The 20,111-nt window shown below is 38.1% G+C and overlaps 1 protein-coding gene across 5 annotated transcripts in view; it reads right to left on the bottom strand.

Annotated features, from left to right (window-relative positions):
• The window catches only part of SRPK2 (SRSF protein kinase 2), a 138,154-nt gene that overhangs the window by 88,643 nt on the left and 29,400 nt on the right, over positions 1–20,111 (bottom strand). The window contains exon 2 of one of the 5 annotated variants that reach the window (XM_067468819.1): positions 4,958–5,021. The exons of 2 other annotated variants lie outside the window; for them this stretch is intronic. In XM_067468819.1, the coding sequence (XP_067324920.1) occupies positions 4,958–4,995 (38 nt within the window). In that variant the 5' untranslated portion in view covers positions 4,996–5,021. Of the gene's footprint in view, positions 1–4,378; positions 4,472–4,957; positions 5,239–20,111 lie in introns of those variants that run through there. 2 more of the 5 variants (XM_060778357.2, XM_060778356.2) reach the window with 2 other exon arrangements.

Below are 20,111 nucleotides of genomic sequence, written 5' to 3'. Positions count from 1 at the left end.
AGTATTACTTCAGCTGACTTAATATCAGCTCTGTCGACCGTCAACAAGCAGATGTGTTCCTGAACATTAATTCTTTGACAGAAGATGTTGTGCTAAAGGCAGAAATAGCATGGAGATATAAAAATATGCTCCTACATCACAAAAAAGAACAGTTTAACATATAAACAAAAAAATGAATCTTCTAGAGCAGTGGTTCCCAACCTATGGGTCCCCATGTGTTTTGGCCTACAACTCCCAGAAATCCCAGCAAATTTACTAGCTGTTAGGATTTGTGGCAGTTGAAGGTCAAAACATCTGGGGACCCACAGGTTGAGAACCACTGTTCCAGAGAGCACCTGGAATGATTCCATCAGCGTTGCCTCCGAAAAATTCTCTTAGGAAGACAAGCGGACAAATGTCAGCGTACTGGAAGAAGCAAAGACCACCAGCATTGAAGCGATGGTCCTCTGCTGGACCGGCCACGTTGTCCGGATGCCTGACCACCGTCTCCCAAAGCAGTTGCTCTACTCCAAACTCAAGAATGGAAAACGGAATGTTGATGGGCAGGAAAAGAGATTTAAAGATGGGCTCAAAGCCAACCATTAAAACTCTGGCAATGGACACTGAGAACTGGGAAGCCCTGGCCCTTGAGTGCTCCTGCTGGAGGTCAGCTGTGACCAGCAGTACTGTAGAATTTGAAGAGGCACAAATGGAGGGAGAAAGAGAAACGTGTCAAGAGGAAGGCGCATCAAGCCAACCCCGACCAGAAACACCTTCCACCTGGAAACAAATGCCCTCACTGGGGGAGAACGTGCAGATCAAGGATAGGGCTCCACAGTCACCTACGTACCCACCACCAGTACACTAGTCTTGGAAGACAATCCTACTCAGACAACGAGGGATTACCTAAGTAAGTCTAGAGAGCACTTGAAAGCTTCTTCCCCAATGTATGCATGAATGTTTTTTTTACCAGCTTTGCACTTTTTTTAGAATTTCCAGTTTGGTGGCAGAATTTTAAGCTATAGATTTTTTTTTTAACTTGCTGAGGGTAGCTGATGAGGCAGGCTTAGCTGCGTTCCTCATTTCCCCAGTTGTGCTGTTCACATTCAGGAAGGGATTATGGAGACAGCTTCTGTTTACCTTGTCAGCTGTAGCCAGGAACACAAGCAACAGCATGATTTATTTATTTATTCCATGTATCTCTCACTTTTCTCCAAATCAAACTCACCACAACAGGACTGACTAGAATAGAACCCCATTCTTTCCCAGGTCAAGTTTTATCAAGTTGTTTACTTCAGACACGCTGCTATGTTTCTCCAGCCATCCTTGACCATCCTCCCAAATGCGTCAAGAAGGAAAAAGAGGGCTGGACAGACATTAAAAGGATTTGTATAAAGGAGCTTCTTTGTCAAAGGCGTTGTTAGCTGGGATATGCCTGTACAGCAATTACATTCAGACCAGAGTAAGTTTACAGTGATTATTCTATGACAGAAATTCTTCCCCCGTATATTTTCCATTCATATTTTCACCACAGAAAAAAAATCCAGTTTTAAAAATAGAAATTATTTAATCGCCTAAGACATGAATAAAAGACAAAGCAAATCCAAAATATATCTGGCGACTAGAAATAGGAACCACACATATATATCTTGCACATAGGTTCTGACACCTAAAAAATTCATGCATTATATATTCAAAGAAACATTATTCCCAGACAAATTTCAACTTAATGTGGAATACTTTTTTGGTATTAAGGTAATAAACATTTCAATGAGACCCCAATTGTTTTAAATATCAGAAACTTTTCTAGAAAGCCACATCACTGTCTGAGCATGGTATGCATAATGGTGTGGTTAAGAAATATTAATATTACACACTTAGCTAAATCCAATGCTATGCTAGGCGTCATCATGGAAAAGGTGTTTCTCCTTCCTCATGCTCTGCAACCTTTCATGCTGTCCAAAATCTAGCTCCAGGTTTCATGGCCCTTCAAAGTTGGTGTTTAGCGTAGACTGAGAAGAGAGTCACCATCTCCCAATTGCTCTGAATTGTACCATTCCAGCAGAAGAGTATCTGCTAACCCCACTCATATTCATGAAAGCATGGAAAAGATGCACAAATTAGCACCATGAATTGTAGGTTTCAAACACAGCCTAGATCAGTGGTCCTCAACCTGTGGGTCCCCATACGTTTTGGCTTTCAAATCCCAGAAATCCTAACAGCTGGTAAACTGGTTGGGATTTCTGGAAGTTGTAGGCCAAAACACCTGGGGATCTTCAGGTTAAGAACCACTGGCCTAGATAATATTGGCAAATATGCACATGTGTCTATGTATCCTTCTAGAATATTCTGAACATATGTGCACGCACAGGTTTTCCATATGTGGCACTTTATCAATCACTACCAAACCTTCAAGTTAGTGGACAAATGTGCATTAGAGTAAGCCCTTGGTATGTGCTAGGGTTTGGTTCTAGGATCCCTGCAGATCCCGTAATACAGTGGTTCTCAACCTGTGGGTCCCCAGATGTTTTTGGCCTTCAACTCCCAGAAACCCTAACAGCTGGTAAACTGGCTGGGATTTCTGGGAGTTGTAGGCCAAAAAAATCTGGGGACCCCAGGTTGAGAACCACTGCCGTAATACATAGATGCTCAAGTCCCATTATAAACAATGGCATAATAAGAAGGGCTCCGTTATATAAAATGGCAAAATCAAGGTTTGCTTTTTGGATTTAAAAATATTTTTTAAGCTGTGGTTTGTTGACTCCATTGATAAAGAACCAGCGGATATAGAGGGCCAACCATATTTATGCTCATCTTAGACTACCTTTCAACTTCTGTTTACTCTACCTAAAACTCCAAAATAAAACAATGGCCTAGCTTTCCTAGGTAGGTAATAAGTGTTATTAAAAACCCAAAATTATTTTGTATATTTAAAGGTACAGGAAAACATTTTTAACATAAACAGCCCAAAATTGTGAGAAAGATCGTCCTCTAAAATGTTATTCATTCCCTCTATCTTGGAACCACTGCAAACAAGACAGGCTTCTGTTCTCTGATTTTATACAGCTTACGATTATGTAATTATATATTTTAATGACTAAATATAACTTTAGCAATTATATTTCTATATTTCCCATTTAACCAAAACTATTCTGGCTTTCTTTTAACATGTCTTCTTTTAATAGTGTATTTATACCATGCATGCATTATTATGCACTGTTATTCATGCTATTATCTTCATCCCCCCTCCACTCAAGGACATGTTTCATGGTCTATTAGTATATTATATACCCTTAAATATACTCCCTCTTTATCTCCTAATGTGTATTTATGCATTAAGGAAACAAATTAATTCTAGTCAACTACTACTTTTCATATCCAGAATTAAAATATTTTTTTCCAAGCAACATGATCCATCATTTCCTTCATAATACACTCTTTTAGTAGATAGCAATGTTATAATTGGCTTTATCCCAGTACCAGTGCTATTCCTCAAGAGAAAACATAAAATCACAGTTGGCATTCATTCCCTTGCTATTTTCATCTCCAACCTCCTCCCTCACGTCATCACCACCACCATTTTATTGGCATAACATTTATAGCTCATATAGAACCAGGTTACGGACGGAAAAATTGAATACTGAACACAATCAGCTTTGTAATTCTGAGCATCTGTTTCTATGCCACAACAACTACGTTCTTTCATTACTTTCTCATATTCTGGAAAGTCACCTTTAAAACACATGCACACATACACCCCCCAAAAATGTCTTGTCTCCATTCTTCCCTTACTCCACCCCACGCACCATTTTATGTATTTTCCTTGCTATGGCATTTTGTCACATAAATCCACCATAAAGTCCATCCATTTTGCTTACTGTCACATGTATTTCCTTTTTACACGTACAAATCCAATGAAGCAACTGCTGTTTTAAAGCTGTACATGACACACACTAGACACTCCTTTTGAATTATATGCTTTATCTCTTCCCAATTAGCTAAGATGCATTGAGTGCATTGCAACTGTGTCCCCTTATGCACATTTTGATGAAATTCGACACATTTGGCTCTATTGAATTGATTATGCTGTCGTCTCTTAAAGCAAATGACTGCCAAAGAGAGAACTATACAACAAATACTAAGATACATGCATTTTAAAAAAAAAAGCAATGCTGCTTCATATGAAATATATTTTATTTATCATACATTTTAGCAGCAAAAATAATCTTAAGGGGAAAAAAGATGGTTGAACAGGTTTGTTTGCTAGGCACCCTGCTATCTAGGTAAACACAAATATTACATTGAGATATAATATCCAAGCTGCTGCTTTTAAATATTAGAAGCAGACCAAATAATAAAAAGATTGCTCTACAACACCTCTGAGTCATTTTGTCCTTACCTGCGGGTATGAACCATTACTGCATGCAGTGACTGCTCCATTTCCTAGCATAGACTTGAAGCAGCATCACATCTCTCTCACAGAATGTGACTAATTCATAGGTTTGCAATTCCTAAGCTATTAGCAAAGGACACTCCCTTTCAGCAAAACATAATGCTTTTAACCAACTGTTTTCTACCAGACTAAATTGAAGAATACTAAATTTTCACTAATTTATCTGCAACATTCATGTAAAATACCAATGAATCTGCATTTTTAAATTATGAGGCTTTTTTAACTGATGGAAAAACACATACAGACACACACACACACACTGCAGCAACAGCATAAACATACATATGTCCCCGACAACTGTGTTATGGATTTGCATGCTGCACAGATTAGGCATTTTTAATGGAATAAAAATAGCCCTTTGTAAATGTCAAAAAGCTTAATGAGAAACACAGATTCAATTAATACATTACAATGGCAAGCATGCAGTACATCAACATCATCAGCAAACATGACGGGAAAAATACCCTCCTCTGCATCGTAGCCATACTACACCATTAATTGTTCATGCAGGAGATGTAGCTGTACCTTTCTGAAGAGGACGACTTCTCAGAGTTAACTGACATCAGCAGCTCAATCTTCTGCTTGATTTCTGGAAAAATCAGAAAATATTCACAACCAAAGACTGCCTGCCCTTGTTTTCCAACGCCTTACTAGAGAGAGGTTTTTTTCTCTCTCCCACTAATCCCCTTTGTTCCAAATGAAGCCACAAGATTCACTGTACTTCTGCAGAGGCAGATTCTATGGTGCTATAAAATAAAACGCTCGAGAGGCATCGGGCCTTGCTAAACTATGCACATGACTGTTTATGAAAGCAGGAAGTACCATTTCTTTCACAGAGAGGGGTGTTTCCTCTTTTGAGCTTGAACTGACATTTACCAGATGATTCTTAAAACAGATTGCATGCACAGGCACATTCCTGCTGCTAAGGGAAAAAAATCCAACAAATGGGTTTTGAATTTACACAGCTTGTTAGCAGAAACCTATTTGTTACAAGATATTTTTAGAAATTCCAGAAAATAATTTTCCATTCATTTTGCCATGAGGAGGCATTTAGGCACTAATATAAACTGAAAATCGTGGTCAGTGTTAAATAATCTGTTTTACTAAAATAATATAATAACCTAGCATGATAATATGTTTTTAAAGGGTCTTTTTCCCATCCTATGTTTTCCTCTCTTGACGTTTTCTCAGCCACAAACAGCAACACCCACTAAAATGTGTCAGAGCTGGGGTGACATATTATATTTGCTTAAGCTGAAATCGTCTGGCACATGAACTCAAATGGAGATGCTAAGAGCCAGATCATTTTTCTGGAAAAGGGGGGATTGTCATATCATCTCTGATTTTTTTTAAGAAGATAATGTTAAAAGCAAAACTTCAAATATTTCTTCTGCCGCTCTAGATTTTTTAAAAAATATGTATTTTAAAACTCCTAAAGATATAGCTTTTTTGGCGATTGCAGGAAAATAACAAGAATCGCTATGCACCTTAAAGATGATCACATTAATTATAGTGGTAAAATTAAATGGAGAAAGTACTGAAAATGATAATTACATTATTAACTTTAAATTATATAATTGTCACTGTCAGTACTTTCTGCATTTAATGCATGCCTGACCTGACTACAACCCCATCACTATATGTAAACTGGAAATTCTGGATAACACATTAGATCTGATGAAGTAGAGCTATCGTCAACTACAGCTCACGATGATGATTTTATTTTTTACCCCCCTCTCTTTAGCTTGAGGGGGGTACAACATAATCAAAACACATCAACATAAAATACATAATTTGTGTATTTTGCTATTTTATTGTGCTATGAGGGAGGGAGGAATTTCAGATGGTTACAGGACTATTATATTTTCTGTATATTTATATTTATATACAGAATCTCATCAGAATCTCATCATATTTATATATTAACTATGTGAACAGCACAATACCTACTACAGGGTGAGGCAGCATAACTTCCTTTTTTCAAAACTTAATAAAACCCATTGTACGATTCAGGGGAAAAAATTATAATGTACGCGCATACCTAAAGTTTTGTTTTACGTAATTTTGAAGATCAAATTAGGTAGGTGACGTCCCCCTTCCTCCATACACTGAGTAAACTGACTTCTGGCGTTTGTCATGACTCCTGCCAGCATTGCAGGCGTTATGTTGGCAATTTCTTCCTGGATGTTGGTCTTCAAATCTTGTAGGATCCTTGGACGGTTCACATAAACACGAGATTTCAAAAAACCCCATAGAAAAAAATCACAAGGGGCCAAATCTGGAGAGCAGGCCGGCCACTCCAAATCCGCTCGAAAACTAGGCCTCAACGGCAAAAGCACGCTCCTCACTGTTCCAACACATGATGGCGACTGAACTGTGTCAAGACAAAACTTTATACTCCCACCTCTCGAACGAGACCACTAGTACTCTGCTACGTCTTCAACCAACTGAATGGCGCGCATTTTAAAAAAGGAAGTTATGCTGCCTCACCCTGGATAAGCTTAATATTTATAAATTAGGCTTTGAATCTTAATATCTTTCTCATGAAATAAAAAATATTCAAAGAATTCTCAATTAAGTTAGACCTAGGAAAATAGTAATAAAAGGCAGAAGTCTTATTATACCTACAGAAGAATCTGTGAACAAGCCTAATGTGTCAAACACAAATACTGTATAATAAAGTGATTCCACACTGTGCAATCAATAGTGAGATGGAGGGAAATCTGAACTGCAGAGGTGAGGCTAACCGTTTTGTCTTGTATTTTGCCCCAACTCCCACCCTTCTAGCCAAAACTCATTTGGCACAGAGGGGAATGCTATTCTTGCCAATGGCACAATTCCGATTCAGCCAAATACCAGCTTCAGTGGATACATTCATTTGGATCACAGCACGGGAGGAAAAACTTAACCCTCTCCGCCAGGATGTGTTCCTAGTTTCAGCCAACCACTACCTTACTATTTTAAAACAATGAAACAATCATGCATTGCATATGATTGTGTATTTAATATGACATGCAATTTGACTTTAAGTTGTAGAAAAAAACCTAAGCAGCAATAAATGTAAAAAAATGTAGTCAATATCAACTGATCATTTGTGTGAATACAACGCAAAATAAAAATGCATTATACAGTATACTTAAGTCTCTTTTCAATGGTTTGAGAAACAGAACTGGTCTATCAATCAAGTTCAAGCCTCATTCCAAGTATTATTCAGAGTTCTAGGTACCAGGAAAGCAGAAAACCATTACAGGGAAGTTACACAGCTGATCTACATCAGGGCTTCTTAAACTTTTCCACTCACAATCCCTTTCAGCTTGAGAAATGTTTACATGACACCAGGAATATAGTTATATAAATTAAGTATAAAAATCAAACATTTATTTATAACAAGCCTTGTTAAAAAGGTTGATTTTCTTATGAATTACAACTGAGGCATCTTCTCCAGAGTCCCTTGCAAACACTGCACAATAGATTTACACCAATCTGTTGTGCAGTGCTTGCAGGGGACTCTGGAGAAGACAAGAGTCTAAAACAGCCATTAGGTGATGCCAATTTTTTCAGGACCCTAACACTAAGCTAAGGGACCCCATTTTGGGTTGGGGCCCACAGTTTAAAAAGCAATGATCTAGACAACCGACCAAAGGCTGAAGGAAGTAAATATGATAAGTAAGGAAACATGGTGTGAGAGGAAGGAAGAGAAATGTCAATCATTCTAAAATATTTCACATATTTTTTTTGAAGAACAACATATTCCATCCACTCATAAAAGAACTAAAAACTTGCCTTTCGAGTTCAGTTCAGCAAAGTCCACTATTTATCTCCAAGAACTCTCAAGTAATAAAAGAACCCGTGAATTTTCTATCAGAAACTTAAGTATCTTGTCAGGGATGCTTTAGTAGAGTACAAGGCAATCTTAGTACCAGATAACCTGCTTTCATTTCATTTATTTCTCTCCAACTTCATAATTCTATACAAAGCAAAATAGGGAAAATTTGTGGACAAAAACAGTATATTCAAAAAGAAAGATCAAATAATACATGCCTTCTTTTGATTCTCTACCTCGACTCATAATTAGATAATATTAATCATTATTTGAAAACAGATTGGAGTTCTAATGCAATAATAGAATTGCTGACCATATTGGCTTAACTTCTTGGAACATCCTATTGCAGAGGATGGAACTCCCCCCCCCCCCCCAATTTACTAATTTGTCACAAAGGGCTTATCTTGTGAAACTACAGTATGTGAGCAATGATTCTCAACCTGTGGATCCCCAGAAGTTTTAGCCTTCAACTCCCAGAAATCGTAACAGCTGGTAAACTGGGGGGATTTCTGAGAATTGTAGGTCGAAACACCTGGGGAACCACAAGTTGAGAACCACTGTGCTAGAGGGAAACTAGCTGTATCTTAGGATCAGTTATGACTAACTATAACTTTAATGGGAGTGGATTCAAAGAAGAAATGCTTATACATTAGTCTCGTAAAAACCCTTAGTTTTCAAAACAAAGCAGAAAACGAATCAAGCCCAAAAACAAGTAATAAAAACGAGGAGATGTTGACACTTTAAATGTTGGTCCTAGAAGTAAAATACATTCCTTGAAAGTCAATTCCATTGCAAATCATACAATCTTTTCTTGTTTTTGATCAATCATATTAAAATGCTTCCTAGTCTAGAAATCAAATATTTTTAATACACCTACTCTTACTACACTTAGATTTGACCATATTTTTCTGATAATGGAAATACATTTTCCAATATTTTTTGCAGAGATACCTATCACAAAAGATGAAAACCTAAATTGCATACATTGAAAAGGTGGACAGTAAAGTTATCTGGAAAGTAAGGTAACAAGGCACATAGCTTTCGCAGGGAATATTCACAGCGGAAGTTGATATCACTGCCATGTAGCAGGAAGTGAACGAGCAGTGCCGGTCGTCAGTAGCTAATCAACTGGCATTGTGGTGAAGATTAGAGATGAGCGTCCTCATTCTGTTTCCCTTCTGTGTGTCTCCTTCATGACAGTGCACATCCACACACTGCTCAAGCCACACAAGAGCTGTTGACTTCATTTGGTTGGGATGTTTTAAGCCACCCCTCCCACAGCCTCAATCTCGCACCCAGTGACAATAATCTATTCACTAAATTGAAGGAACACCTGGGTGGAAAACACTTTTCCGACAATGACGAGGTGAAAATCAAAGTGACGAACTGGCTGAAAAAGGCAGAGGGAGACTTCTATGACACAGGCATCAAAAACTTGTTGCACTGATAACAAAATGTATTGAACTGAATTGTGGTTATGTGGAAAAATGTTATACCTATGCTATAATCCATGTAAGTTTTATTAAAATATATTCATTCTTTGTATTTTAAAAAAATCTTGTAACCTTACTTTCCACATATTCCTTGTACAATATGATGAAAGGAAAGTGTGTAAATTAGGTGTTTTTTTAGAGATGCTTATATATTAAGTATTTTCTACAGCCTAGAAATAGATGTTTTAAAACAAATCACATTCATCAATGCAATGATGATGTACGGGTGCAATGACCTCAAAGAAATATTTTTGTAAAGAAACAAGAAAGATTTCTGAGCAGCTATCAAAACTTTGTTCTAATATTTAATTCAAGGCATGATGTGAATTCATGTTGCCTAGTGAATTAGGATCAGTTGACCATGCATTTATGACCACTAACTTGGCTAAAAATAAGTAAAGTAAAGTAAAGATTTGGGGAGAGTATTTTCTATCATCTCAGGTCTTTAACAAGCAGTTCCAATGGCGTGAATGTGAAATACGTGTAATACTGCGGTTTAGCACTTCCGACAGATTATGTGCTTGACTGATGCCAAACTACCCTAAAAGAGAACAAGCAACTTGAAGAATTTAAGATAGGAGAGTCATTTGCGACTGGGCTGTTAGCACAGAGGTGGTACAAAGAGCATCAGGACATGGAAGTTTTTTTTCAGGCCCTATGTTGTGCTAGACAGGAGACCATATTATGTTAAGCCCACATAATTATGTGTTTCCCATCATAATTCTGATATGTTTTGCTGGGAGAATTGTTTCACTACGGCCAGCAGTGACAGGCAAGAATGGGACCCTTAAAAATGAAGTGTGCTCTGAAAAACATGGATGTTTATCCACCATTATTTTTACAACCATAATCCACTACAAACATCTGCTGGTTTCTTTGGGATGGGGGAGGAAAAAACCAAGAACTATTTAACGTTTGCAATCTTCTCTTCTGTTAATGTCTTCAGTATGCCTGTTGACTTTGCATAGGGAAAAAAGATTGACCGAACAATCCTACACATGTCTATTCAGTTCACCTTATTCCCAGATAGGTGCTCCCCCTGCCCCCAACACACTGCTCTTTGGCCATTGTGGTTATGGATTTCAGTCTAAATCTGGAATGTAATTGTAAGACCATCTTCATATGTAGCTCAGGGGCATAACTGGGATGCACAATCTGTAGTCCACATGGACAGTCACTCCATGTACAGTCCCTGATGCTGGTAAGATTCATCTTTGGTAAAGTACTGGGGAAGTATTTTGGACCATGTGTAATACTTGAATTATTATACCAAATTAGAACACTGGTATTTAACCCAGTATTGTCTAGTGCTCCAATTGGCAGTAGATCTCAAACTCCTGGCAAGAGGTCCTTCCAAGCTTCTCTATCTTAGAATATTCTATTAGAGACAGGCATTATAATGAATTATATTTAATTATTCATATGTGTTAGAATGTTTATTTATTATTTATTTTAAATATTTATATCCCGCCCTTCTCTCCACAAGGGGGACTCAGCGCAGCCTCACATGAGCATCAGAGGATGCTAACAGTATAAATACCATAAAATTTACAATTCACAATAAAATCATTTTAAAACATTGAACATCATCAGTAAAATTTAACAATAAATTAATAGATTAACGTGCCAGTAAAAACCAAACCGAGAGAATCCATGTCACAAAATCCAAATTTCCTTTTCCTATTGCCTCTGGCCTCTAATCGAATGCCTGGCCCCAGAGCCAGGTCTTCAGTTGTCTTCTAAAGGACAGGAGGGAGGTGGCCAACCTGATATCCTTAGGAAGAGAGTTCCAGAGACGGGGGGTCGCTGCCAAGAAGGCCCTGTCTCTCGTCCCCACCAACTGCATTTGCGAGAGTGGTGGGATCGAGAGCAGGGCCTCTCCTGATAATCTTAAGCTTCGTGATGGTTCATAGCAGGAGATATGTTCGAATAGCACTTAGTTTGATTTTTAATAATCAATCTGTTGCCCAGCTATCACAATTAGGCACTGTACCTCTTGCTTGAGTGGAACCATAGATCAGGGGTCCTCAAACTAAGGCCCGAGGGCCGGATACGGCCCTCCAAGGTCATTTTCCCAGCCCTTGCTCAGGGTCAACCTAAGTCTGAAACTACTTGAAAGCACACCAACAACACAACAACAATCCTATCTCATCAGCCAAAAGCAGGCCCACACTTCCCATTGAAATACTAATAAGTTTATATTTGTTAAAATTGTTCTTCATTTTAATTATTGTATTGTTTTTAAGTGTTTTTTGCACTACAAATAAGATATGTGCAGTATGCATAGGAATTGGTTCATGTTTTTTTCAAATTATAATCCGGCCCTCCAACAGTTTGAGGGACTGTGACCTGGGCCTCTGTTTAAAAAGTTTGAGGACCCCTGCCATAGACCCCTGTCTTATAGGTGTGTGTGCTGTCATAATACACCCCTAAAACTCATGCAGGGTGGATCCGGTGCTTCCAAGCTCATGAGTGAGATTCACTCGCAGCAGACAAAGAGTACTCAGTTCTAGAACTGTATATCGGACTGTGAGCTAGTATAGTGGAGGAGTTTGAAAAATGGATTACGATTCTGAAGACTGGGATTTAAATCTCCGCTCAGTCACGAGTGACTGAGTGACACGAGACACACTTTCAGCCCCACAGGAAAGCAAAGACAACCCCTCTCTGAACAAATCCTGCCAAGGTAGGCTCATTTTAGCATCATCATAATTTGGAAGCAACTTGAAGCCATGCAATATTAACAGCATAAGATAACTTTCATTTGGCTTCAGATTGTATTGACTGCAAAGCTATGTGCTAACGGGGGTAATCTAGTGACTGCAGGCTTCAAGCACATTTAAATCAATGTGCTTTTGAATCAAATATCCCCTAGAACATTGATGCCCTAATTATGCCACATGGACAAAATTTCTGATATCTAGGCTTCATGGGGTTTGGAATTTTGGCATTTTAAATCTACTGAGGTTATTTAAATCCTAGATTACCATATATACTAGTGTATTTTTTTTAAAATTACAAAAAATAACACTCAAAAACCTTGGTTGACTTATACACAGGTCAATGCTGGAACAGAGAATTAGCACAAAGACAGGGACAAGCGGCAGAGACAAGAAGCACTCCCACTACATTTCCTGCCTTTGCTCTCAAGAGAAAGAACAAACAGCCCTGCCACTTTTCTCACATTCTTTTTTCTGTCTAAGCAGAGTTCAGCAGCAATGTGGGAGAACCAACTGGGGAGTTAGGTAGAGCCAAGATGTAGTGGCTGTTTCAAAAAAGGGATTAAGTGCATAAGGTTATCTGTAGTGACTACAAAGATCCCTTTAAATTCAAAATTACTGAACATGGCTGACACTTCACTCCAATTGAATTCAAAATGCCTGCTGCAATCTCTCTGTGAAGGACCCTGTTTTTTTCTCAGAAGCCACAGCGGTGGCAGTGGGAATGAAGGGCCAAGGACCAAGATGATGTTGCTAGGACCAAGATGATGGCACTGCGTCTGCCCATTCTTCTCCCCATGCCAGTGTTGTTCTAGGAAACTGAACCTCTTTAGGCTTCAGAATTGTCTTTTATAAAACAGCTTCTAAATTGACAACTTATAAGAACATCATTGTGTGAAAGTTGGCCATATAGAAAAATTCTATATCGAGGAACCCCATTTATCCTTCCACTCCCAGATGTTTTTGCTACATCACACATCTCATTTCTTATAGTTTGTGTTCAAGATTCTGACAATTTTATCTGGCTTATTATTGGTATCTATAAAAAATAGCTTAGAAAAATATGTAGCTAGAAAACTTGATTATACGTGAAGAGGCATTCTGTGTGTTAACATTTATTTATTTTAATTTTAGTCCACAAAGAAAGTTTTCACACCATATAATAAAATACAAAAGAATTAAAGGGCAATCTCCAATAAATAGAACACGTTGTCAAACTGAAGGAGAAAGCTAAGCCCTCACTTATACGAGGGTTATTTTTTAAGTAAGGTCCGTTGGAACATAAGTACACAATGAAAGTTTATTTCAAAAAAGTAAATTTATTTTCAGAAAGTACATACTTCACTCTATTTTTCGACATAGTTGCCAAGTTTGTTCAAACACTTATCATACCTCTGAACCAATTTTAAAATACCCTCTTCATAAAAACTTGCCGCCTGCTCCGATAGCCAAATCGTCTGTAATCAAAGGAGGGCGACCGGAGCGGTCCTCATCATGGATGTTGTCACGGCCATCTTTGAATTGTCGTTCCCACTTACGCACTTTGCTTTCACTCATAACAGTATCACCGTACATTTCACAAATCTGTCGATGAATTTCTGCAGCAGGCAGGTCCCTTTCTGACAAAAACCGTATCACTGAGCGAAGCTCACATGCGGAGGGTGATTTGATAGTCTTAAACATTTTTAAAGCACAAAACAGAACCGTATAGGTTAGCTACAGAGCGGAAACTGAGCACAGTTGTTCCCGAGACATGCCGGTACACGACGCACGCACTCGTTGCAGTATGCGCGCGAACTACTAGTATATACAACAAAACGGACCTTACTTAAAAAATACCCCTCGTACATGTCCGTTACTCCTATTAACTGCTATGACCCAACCATGGTTTTCTTCACTGCGGTTTTGAAGCAGAACACAATCACTACCAAGAGATAAACTGGCAACAATATAGATGTTTCAGGAGAAAAACTTCAGGTGTGGATTCTCCTGCCTCCCACATACCCCCCCCCCCCACATAGATTTTGACAAGAATCATTAAGTTTGTTCCCCTGCCTTTATGTCAAATTTGCATGACTCAGGAATGCAGAACTCAGTGAACAGCAGACAGATATACAAGAAATGTACTAAGTCATGAATGACCTGAAAAAATGGGCTTGCCAAGTAAAACAGATTCAGAAAGCAAGGAGATATCATAGCAGGTTGATATGAAAAATTTAACAGAGAAACAAACAAGCAGAGACAAGTAAGAGCACTACGTTAGCAGTAGGAAAGTCAGAATTAAATATTAAAAATTAAACTGGAAACAAATGTATTTCTTTATTATGTATTTACTTAATTGCTTACTTTATTTATACCCTACCTTCCTCCCTGAGGGGATTCAAAGCAGCTAACAGCCCCACACTTCCATCAATTTAAAACAAGGTCAATACAAGAATTTAAAATAAAACAATTAAATAGTACTGTTTGTTAAGTTAAAAGATAATAAATACAATTATAATGCATTTAAAAATACACAACCCCTTCATATACCACCCACAAGTTCCCCAGCTGTGTGCATCTTATCCTTCTCCAAATGCTTGTTGCCAGATAAAGGTCTTGAACTGCTTGCGGAAAGGCAGCAGGAATGCAGCCATCCCGGTGTCTCTTGGGAAGGAGTTCCACCGTATGGGAGCAGCCACTGAAAACAGATGCTCAACTATCTAGAATACATCTAGAACAGTGATTCTCAACCTGGCGTCCCCAGATGTTTTTAGCCTTCAACTCCCAGAAATCCTAACAGCTGGTAAACTGGCTGGGATTTCTGGGAGTTGTAGGTCAAAAACATCTGGGGACCCCAGGTTGAGAACTACTGAACTAGAACTTTATTTTTTTAAAAAAATATATATTATGTAATCCATATTTAAGAGTCAGAAGTCACTTGTTAGAGTCCCCTAAAGCCTTGCATTCAATGAAAAAAATATGTATATGTGACCAGGTGAAATCAATTATGAAGGTGGGATCGTAACTCTTTGTACTCAAAGATAAGCACAATAACTTTAAAATTATTTATCACCGTGACTCTGCTTACAAATATGCTCAAGATTGCTGTTTCCAAAAGCAACTCAGTTCTGGAAAGTAAGCAAGTTAATAAACCAGGTGGTTGTGTCACAGTGTGCATATACCATATGCCTACTACATTATACATTATATATCAATCATTGTGCAACAACATCTAGAGATGTACATAAATAACTTGGATCATTCTTTAAGAATGAGAAAGATGATTGACTAAAAATAATCATTTTATAAAGCGCTCTGTATGGCAGATTCAAGCACTAGTTAGAACAATTACAAAATAAATGTACTTCAGACTTAAGGTACAAAGACCAGGAAAAATAACTAGAAAAAAACAGTTTTTAAAATAAAATTTTCAACCTAAATAGCACAAAATCGTGCCCATTCCAGCAAATGGAATGGATAGAAAATTCTAAATTCTGCTAAGAATGTTCACTGTGAGATTCAGTTTTTATAACTGACTAGCTTTCCCCTGCCATGCGTTGCTGTGGCCCATTCCGTGTATATGTGTTTTGTGTGTGTGTATGTGTGTGTGTGTGTATTTGTGTATATATGTGTTTGCCTATACATGTGGTTTTGCGCATGCGTTGTAATGTATTTTTAATATTTTTTTTGCTTTTAAGCCGCATCCATTGTGTTTTTCCACGTTTTTATGAGTGATGGTCACTTGTGGGCCTGATAGGTGTATTGTGGCCAAATTTGGTGTTAATTCTTCCAGTGGTTTTTGAGTTCTGTTAATCCCACAAACGAACATTAGATTTTTATTTATATAGACAAGCCAGAAGAAAGATTCAAATAGCAAGAGTGCTGAGCATGATCCAATGATAGTCATTCTCTTCTATGAAGTAGCGAAAAAGATTGATAAGAAAATAATAGTGTTGGATGTGAAACTCACAGAATAATCCAGATCTATTGGCAAGTCAAGAACACAAAACAAATTAAATAAAACTTGCAGGAAGGAGACTAAGGTGGAATATTTAAAATAAAAAACCCTTATCTAAAGAATGGAAGGAAACTGTGCAGACAAAAAACAAGTAGCAGGCATCATGCCACATGGACAATATTGTTTATGTAAAAGTATTTTTTCTTCTTTCAAAGTAAAAATAGATACGACACATGTAAAATTAGAAGAATATAAAGGGGAGACATCAAAACAAAGAACATACTTCTATCAAGAAATATGTTTTTCCCAAGCATGTACATATTTTCAGTTCTCTCTGTGGCAGGTCCAAAGGAAAGGTACCACTGAACAATGTAGGACCTTCCTAAGAATATGCCTTGGGTACAATGCAAAAAAATGCATATTTGCTTGAACATTTATTCAATTAAATGGCAGTCCAATTGGAACATGCGTGCAAGAAGTCATACAGTGCAACCGCTGCATCCACAGGGGATACATTCCTGGACTCCCCGCAGATTTGTAAAACTGTAATAGTATATGTTCTATTTTTAAATTTTGAGTGAAAATGGAACATTTGATTTTCCACTCATCCCCTGCCCAGTTTGCAGGGAGGGGAGTAACTGAAGTTTTTCTTCTTCATCCCTGAAAAAAGGAGAGGTGACTTCTTCTCTCTCTGGCAGTAGACCACTTGCTCCACTTTGCTACCCTGGAACAGGTTGGCTGGCTTTCCCCTTTCTCTTGGGAAATGAAGCAATGGCAGTGACAGTGCTGATTCTTCCTACTCCTCCCCACATGTGCAGATCTGTTTTTGGGAATTAGCAAAATCAGCAGCAACACATTTTTTTCTGCTCTCCCACATCTCCCATCTGAGCTTGTTTTGGGGATGGTTCTTCCTGCTTCCTCCCCTTTCCCCACAAAGCCTGAGACTGTTGTGTGAGCAGTGGATAAGTGAAGCCATGGGTATGGGATCTGCAAAGCTGGGGACTCTGCAAGATGTCCTGGGGAAGCTAATGCAGCAGGCCCAACCTTTCACAGTTTCTCACAATTGTTGTAAGCCAATGTTTGGCATAAACTGGTTTTGACCTAGAAAGTCGTATACAGCTTGGGTCTGTCTTATTTGACCAACTGTATCTCTAGTATGAGTCTGTTAGAATTCTATGATCATTTGGAGAGGGGCGTCTCTCTGTCTCACCACCCCTTTGCTTGGTAGGAACAAGGTAGAGAGCCTTTTCTGTGGCTACTTCAAGTCTCTGGAAGTCCCTGCCTAGAAAAAGACTAGGATGGTCCCATCCCTGCTTGCCTTTCACAGGCAGGGAAAAATGTACCTCTTCCATTAGACATTTAGGGAATCCTAGTGGGGATAGTGTAAGTGGGATAGGGAGCGAAGGGGCTGTGTGACTTTGAAATGTATTTTAATTGTATTTTTATTTTTATGCTTCATGACACAAAAGATGTTTAAAGTTTTATATTCATATTTTAATCTGTTTTTATTTGTATGGTCTCAGGTTCATTGTATGGTCTCAGGTTCATCCTGAGTCCCTATATCAAGAGAAAGGTGGAATGAAAATAAATAAAATAGAGGAGGTTTTCTTCGTTCCACCACCATTAGAGGCATGTTTGTTTAGGATACGACAGAATGACCTTCTCAGCCAGCGTTATTTATTTCCTTACTTACTTTATTTATACCCCGCCTTTCTCACCCCGAAGGGAACTCAAAGCGGCTTACAACCTCCGGCAAAAATTCAATGCCAAATCATAGATATAACAATAAAAATTACCCTATCAAAATATATAACAGTTAAAACGTATGAACAATTTAAACACATAAAAACAATAAAACGGATTTAAAACATTCCAAGTAATGTTTTATACTTATTGAAAAGTACTCTGAAACTCACAGCCAAGAGAGGCCAGATCACCCTTCTCCCTTTTGTCCTTCCATTGTCAATCAAATACATTTTTATTCGGGCAAGACACTAGTGTTTAAAATTGGTCTTCCGCTAAAGGAAGTTTATCTCATTCACTGCCAGTTATATCTTATATTGTTCCATTTTCTGTAGCTTTGTTTTTATACTTTAATCAAGATAGTGTTTTTAATCTGAATTTCATTGTTGTTATCTATCTTACCCACCTTGGGAACAATATTTTGCAGAAGCAGCATATACACTGAATTATATTAAATGATTCATGGACATGGATTTTAGAAAGACACAGCAATAGCTAGGTGAGATGCACACCTGACTTATCAGCAAGTAAGTAGCAGAAATTTCAATGTGAAAATTTACATTTCTACAAATAAAAACTAAATGCAATACAAAGCGAGTCTGCAGATGTGGAAATGAGATGCAAACACAGTACACAACTACTGCTTTTCCCTATCTAGGCATGGTATTTCACAAAGGCAATATACATATATCTGCACAACTGATATCTGAAAATGTAACTGTGCGATAGAGGACATTACTGCAAGGATGCCGACATCCTACAGCAAAGGGGGATTGTGGATACTTTCCAGTATTTAGACAAGAAAAATCACACAGCCGCTAGTGTCAGGCGAGTGTGATATCTCAGCAGTGTGAAGTGCACTTCCGGGTGGGCAGCACAACTCTGCTCTCCTGCTATGCTGCTAACACTTTTTAAAAGGCAGCTCACAACTACAAAGTGCTGAGTAATTTTTTCTAGTTTTTCTCAGGAAGAGGAATGGGCACCTCCACAGAAGCCAGGGAATCTCACTGCATAAAGTAAGTCCCAGAACCATGGTGCAATCAAGGACAATTGATGGGCTTTCTTTGTCAATAGCACCTGATGACTTCATTGCAAGGAATTGGCAGACTGGGAACAGTTAATGCATAACAGGGCTTCGTAAACCTTTTCCACTTGTGGCCCCTTTCCACCTGATAAATTTTTATGTGGTCCCAGATATATAGGTACATAAGCTAGATACAAAAATCAAACATATAGTGATAACAAATCAGCAATTGTAAGGTTGTTAAATGGTCTGATTTTCCTTATCATTAAGTACAGCTGAAGTATTTTCAGCAGAGTCCACTGTAAACACTGCATACTGTTGCTAACAGATTTGTATAAATGGGTGGCATTTAGAAAGCTTTTACTGTGGCCAATTGTTTTATGACCCCAACAATGAGCTAAGGGAGGCCAATTTAGGGGTTGGGTCCCTCAGTTTAAGAAGCAATGTTGTATGACATCATACAATAGGTATCATCATCCTGCTTCTGTGCAATAAAGTCCTTAGACCTACACACTTGGTTTCAACATATTGCACACCTTATATTTTGACTGTTTAGAAATTTCTCCTCTTTATACTGATCATATTCTGAATCCATTTCTATTATATAGTATGCAGTCTTTGAATGAACCACTTCCAATTCTTAAGCATATTATCTATACAATGCTAGGCTACTCGATAACTAAATGCAAAGCTTTCCTGCAACTCATTCCTTTTTCTTTTCCCTGTCTCGGTTTCTCGCTTTCTTTCCTCATACTTCTCATTTAACTTTTTACCCTCCTCCCTGTTTCTATCCTGGCCTTCAATTACACAATTAAATTAAAATAAGTGCAGAGAATAACAGGCTTGTTAGGTACTTGATCATTAAAATGCAAGTGACAGAGATTGAATTTGGGACTCCTGGCTCTTGCATGCAGAAATATGTGCCCGCACCACTGA

Source organism: Anolis sagrei, chromosome 5, assembly GCF_037176765.1.
Source record: "Anolis sagrei isolate rAnoSag1 chromosome 5, rAnoSag1.mat, whole genome shotgun sequence".
NCBI lineage: Eukaryota > Metazoa > Chordata > Lepidosauria > Squamata > Dactyloidae > Anolis > Anolis sagrei.
This window is presented reverse-complemented; position numbering and strand designations above follow the sequence as displayed.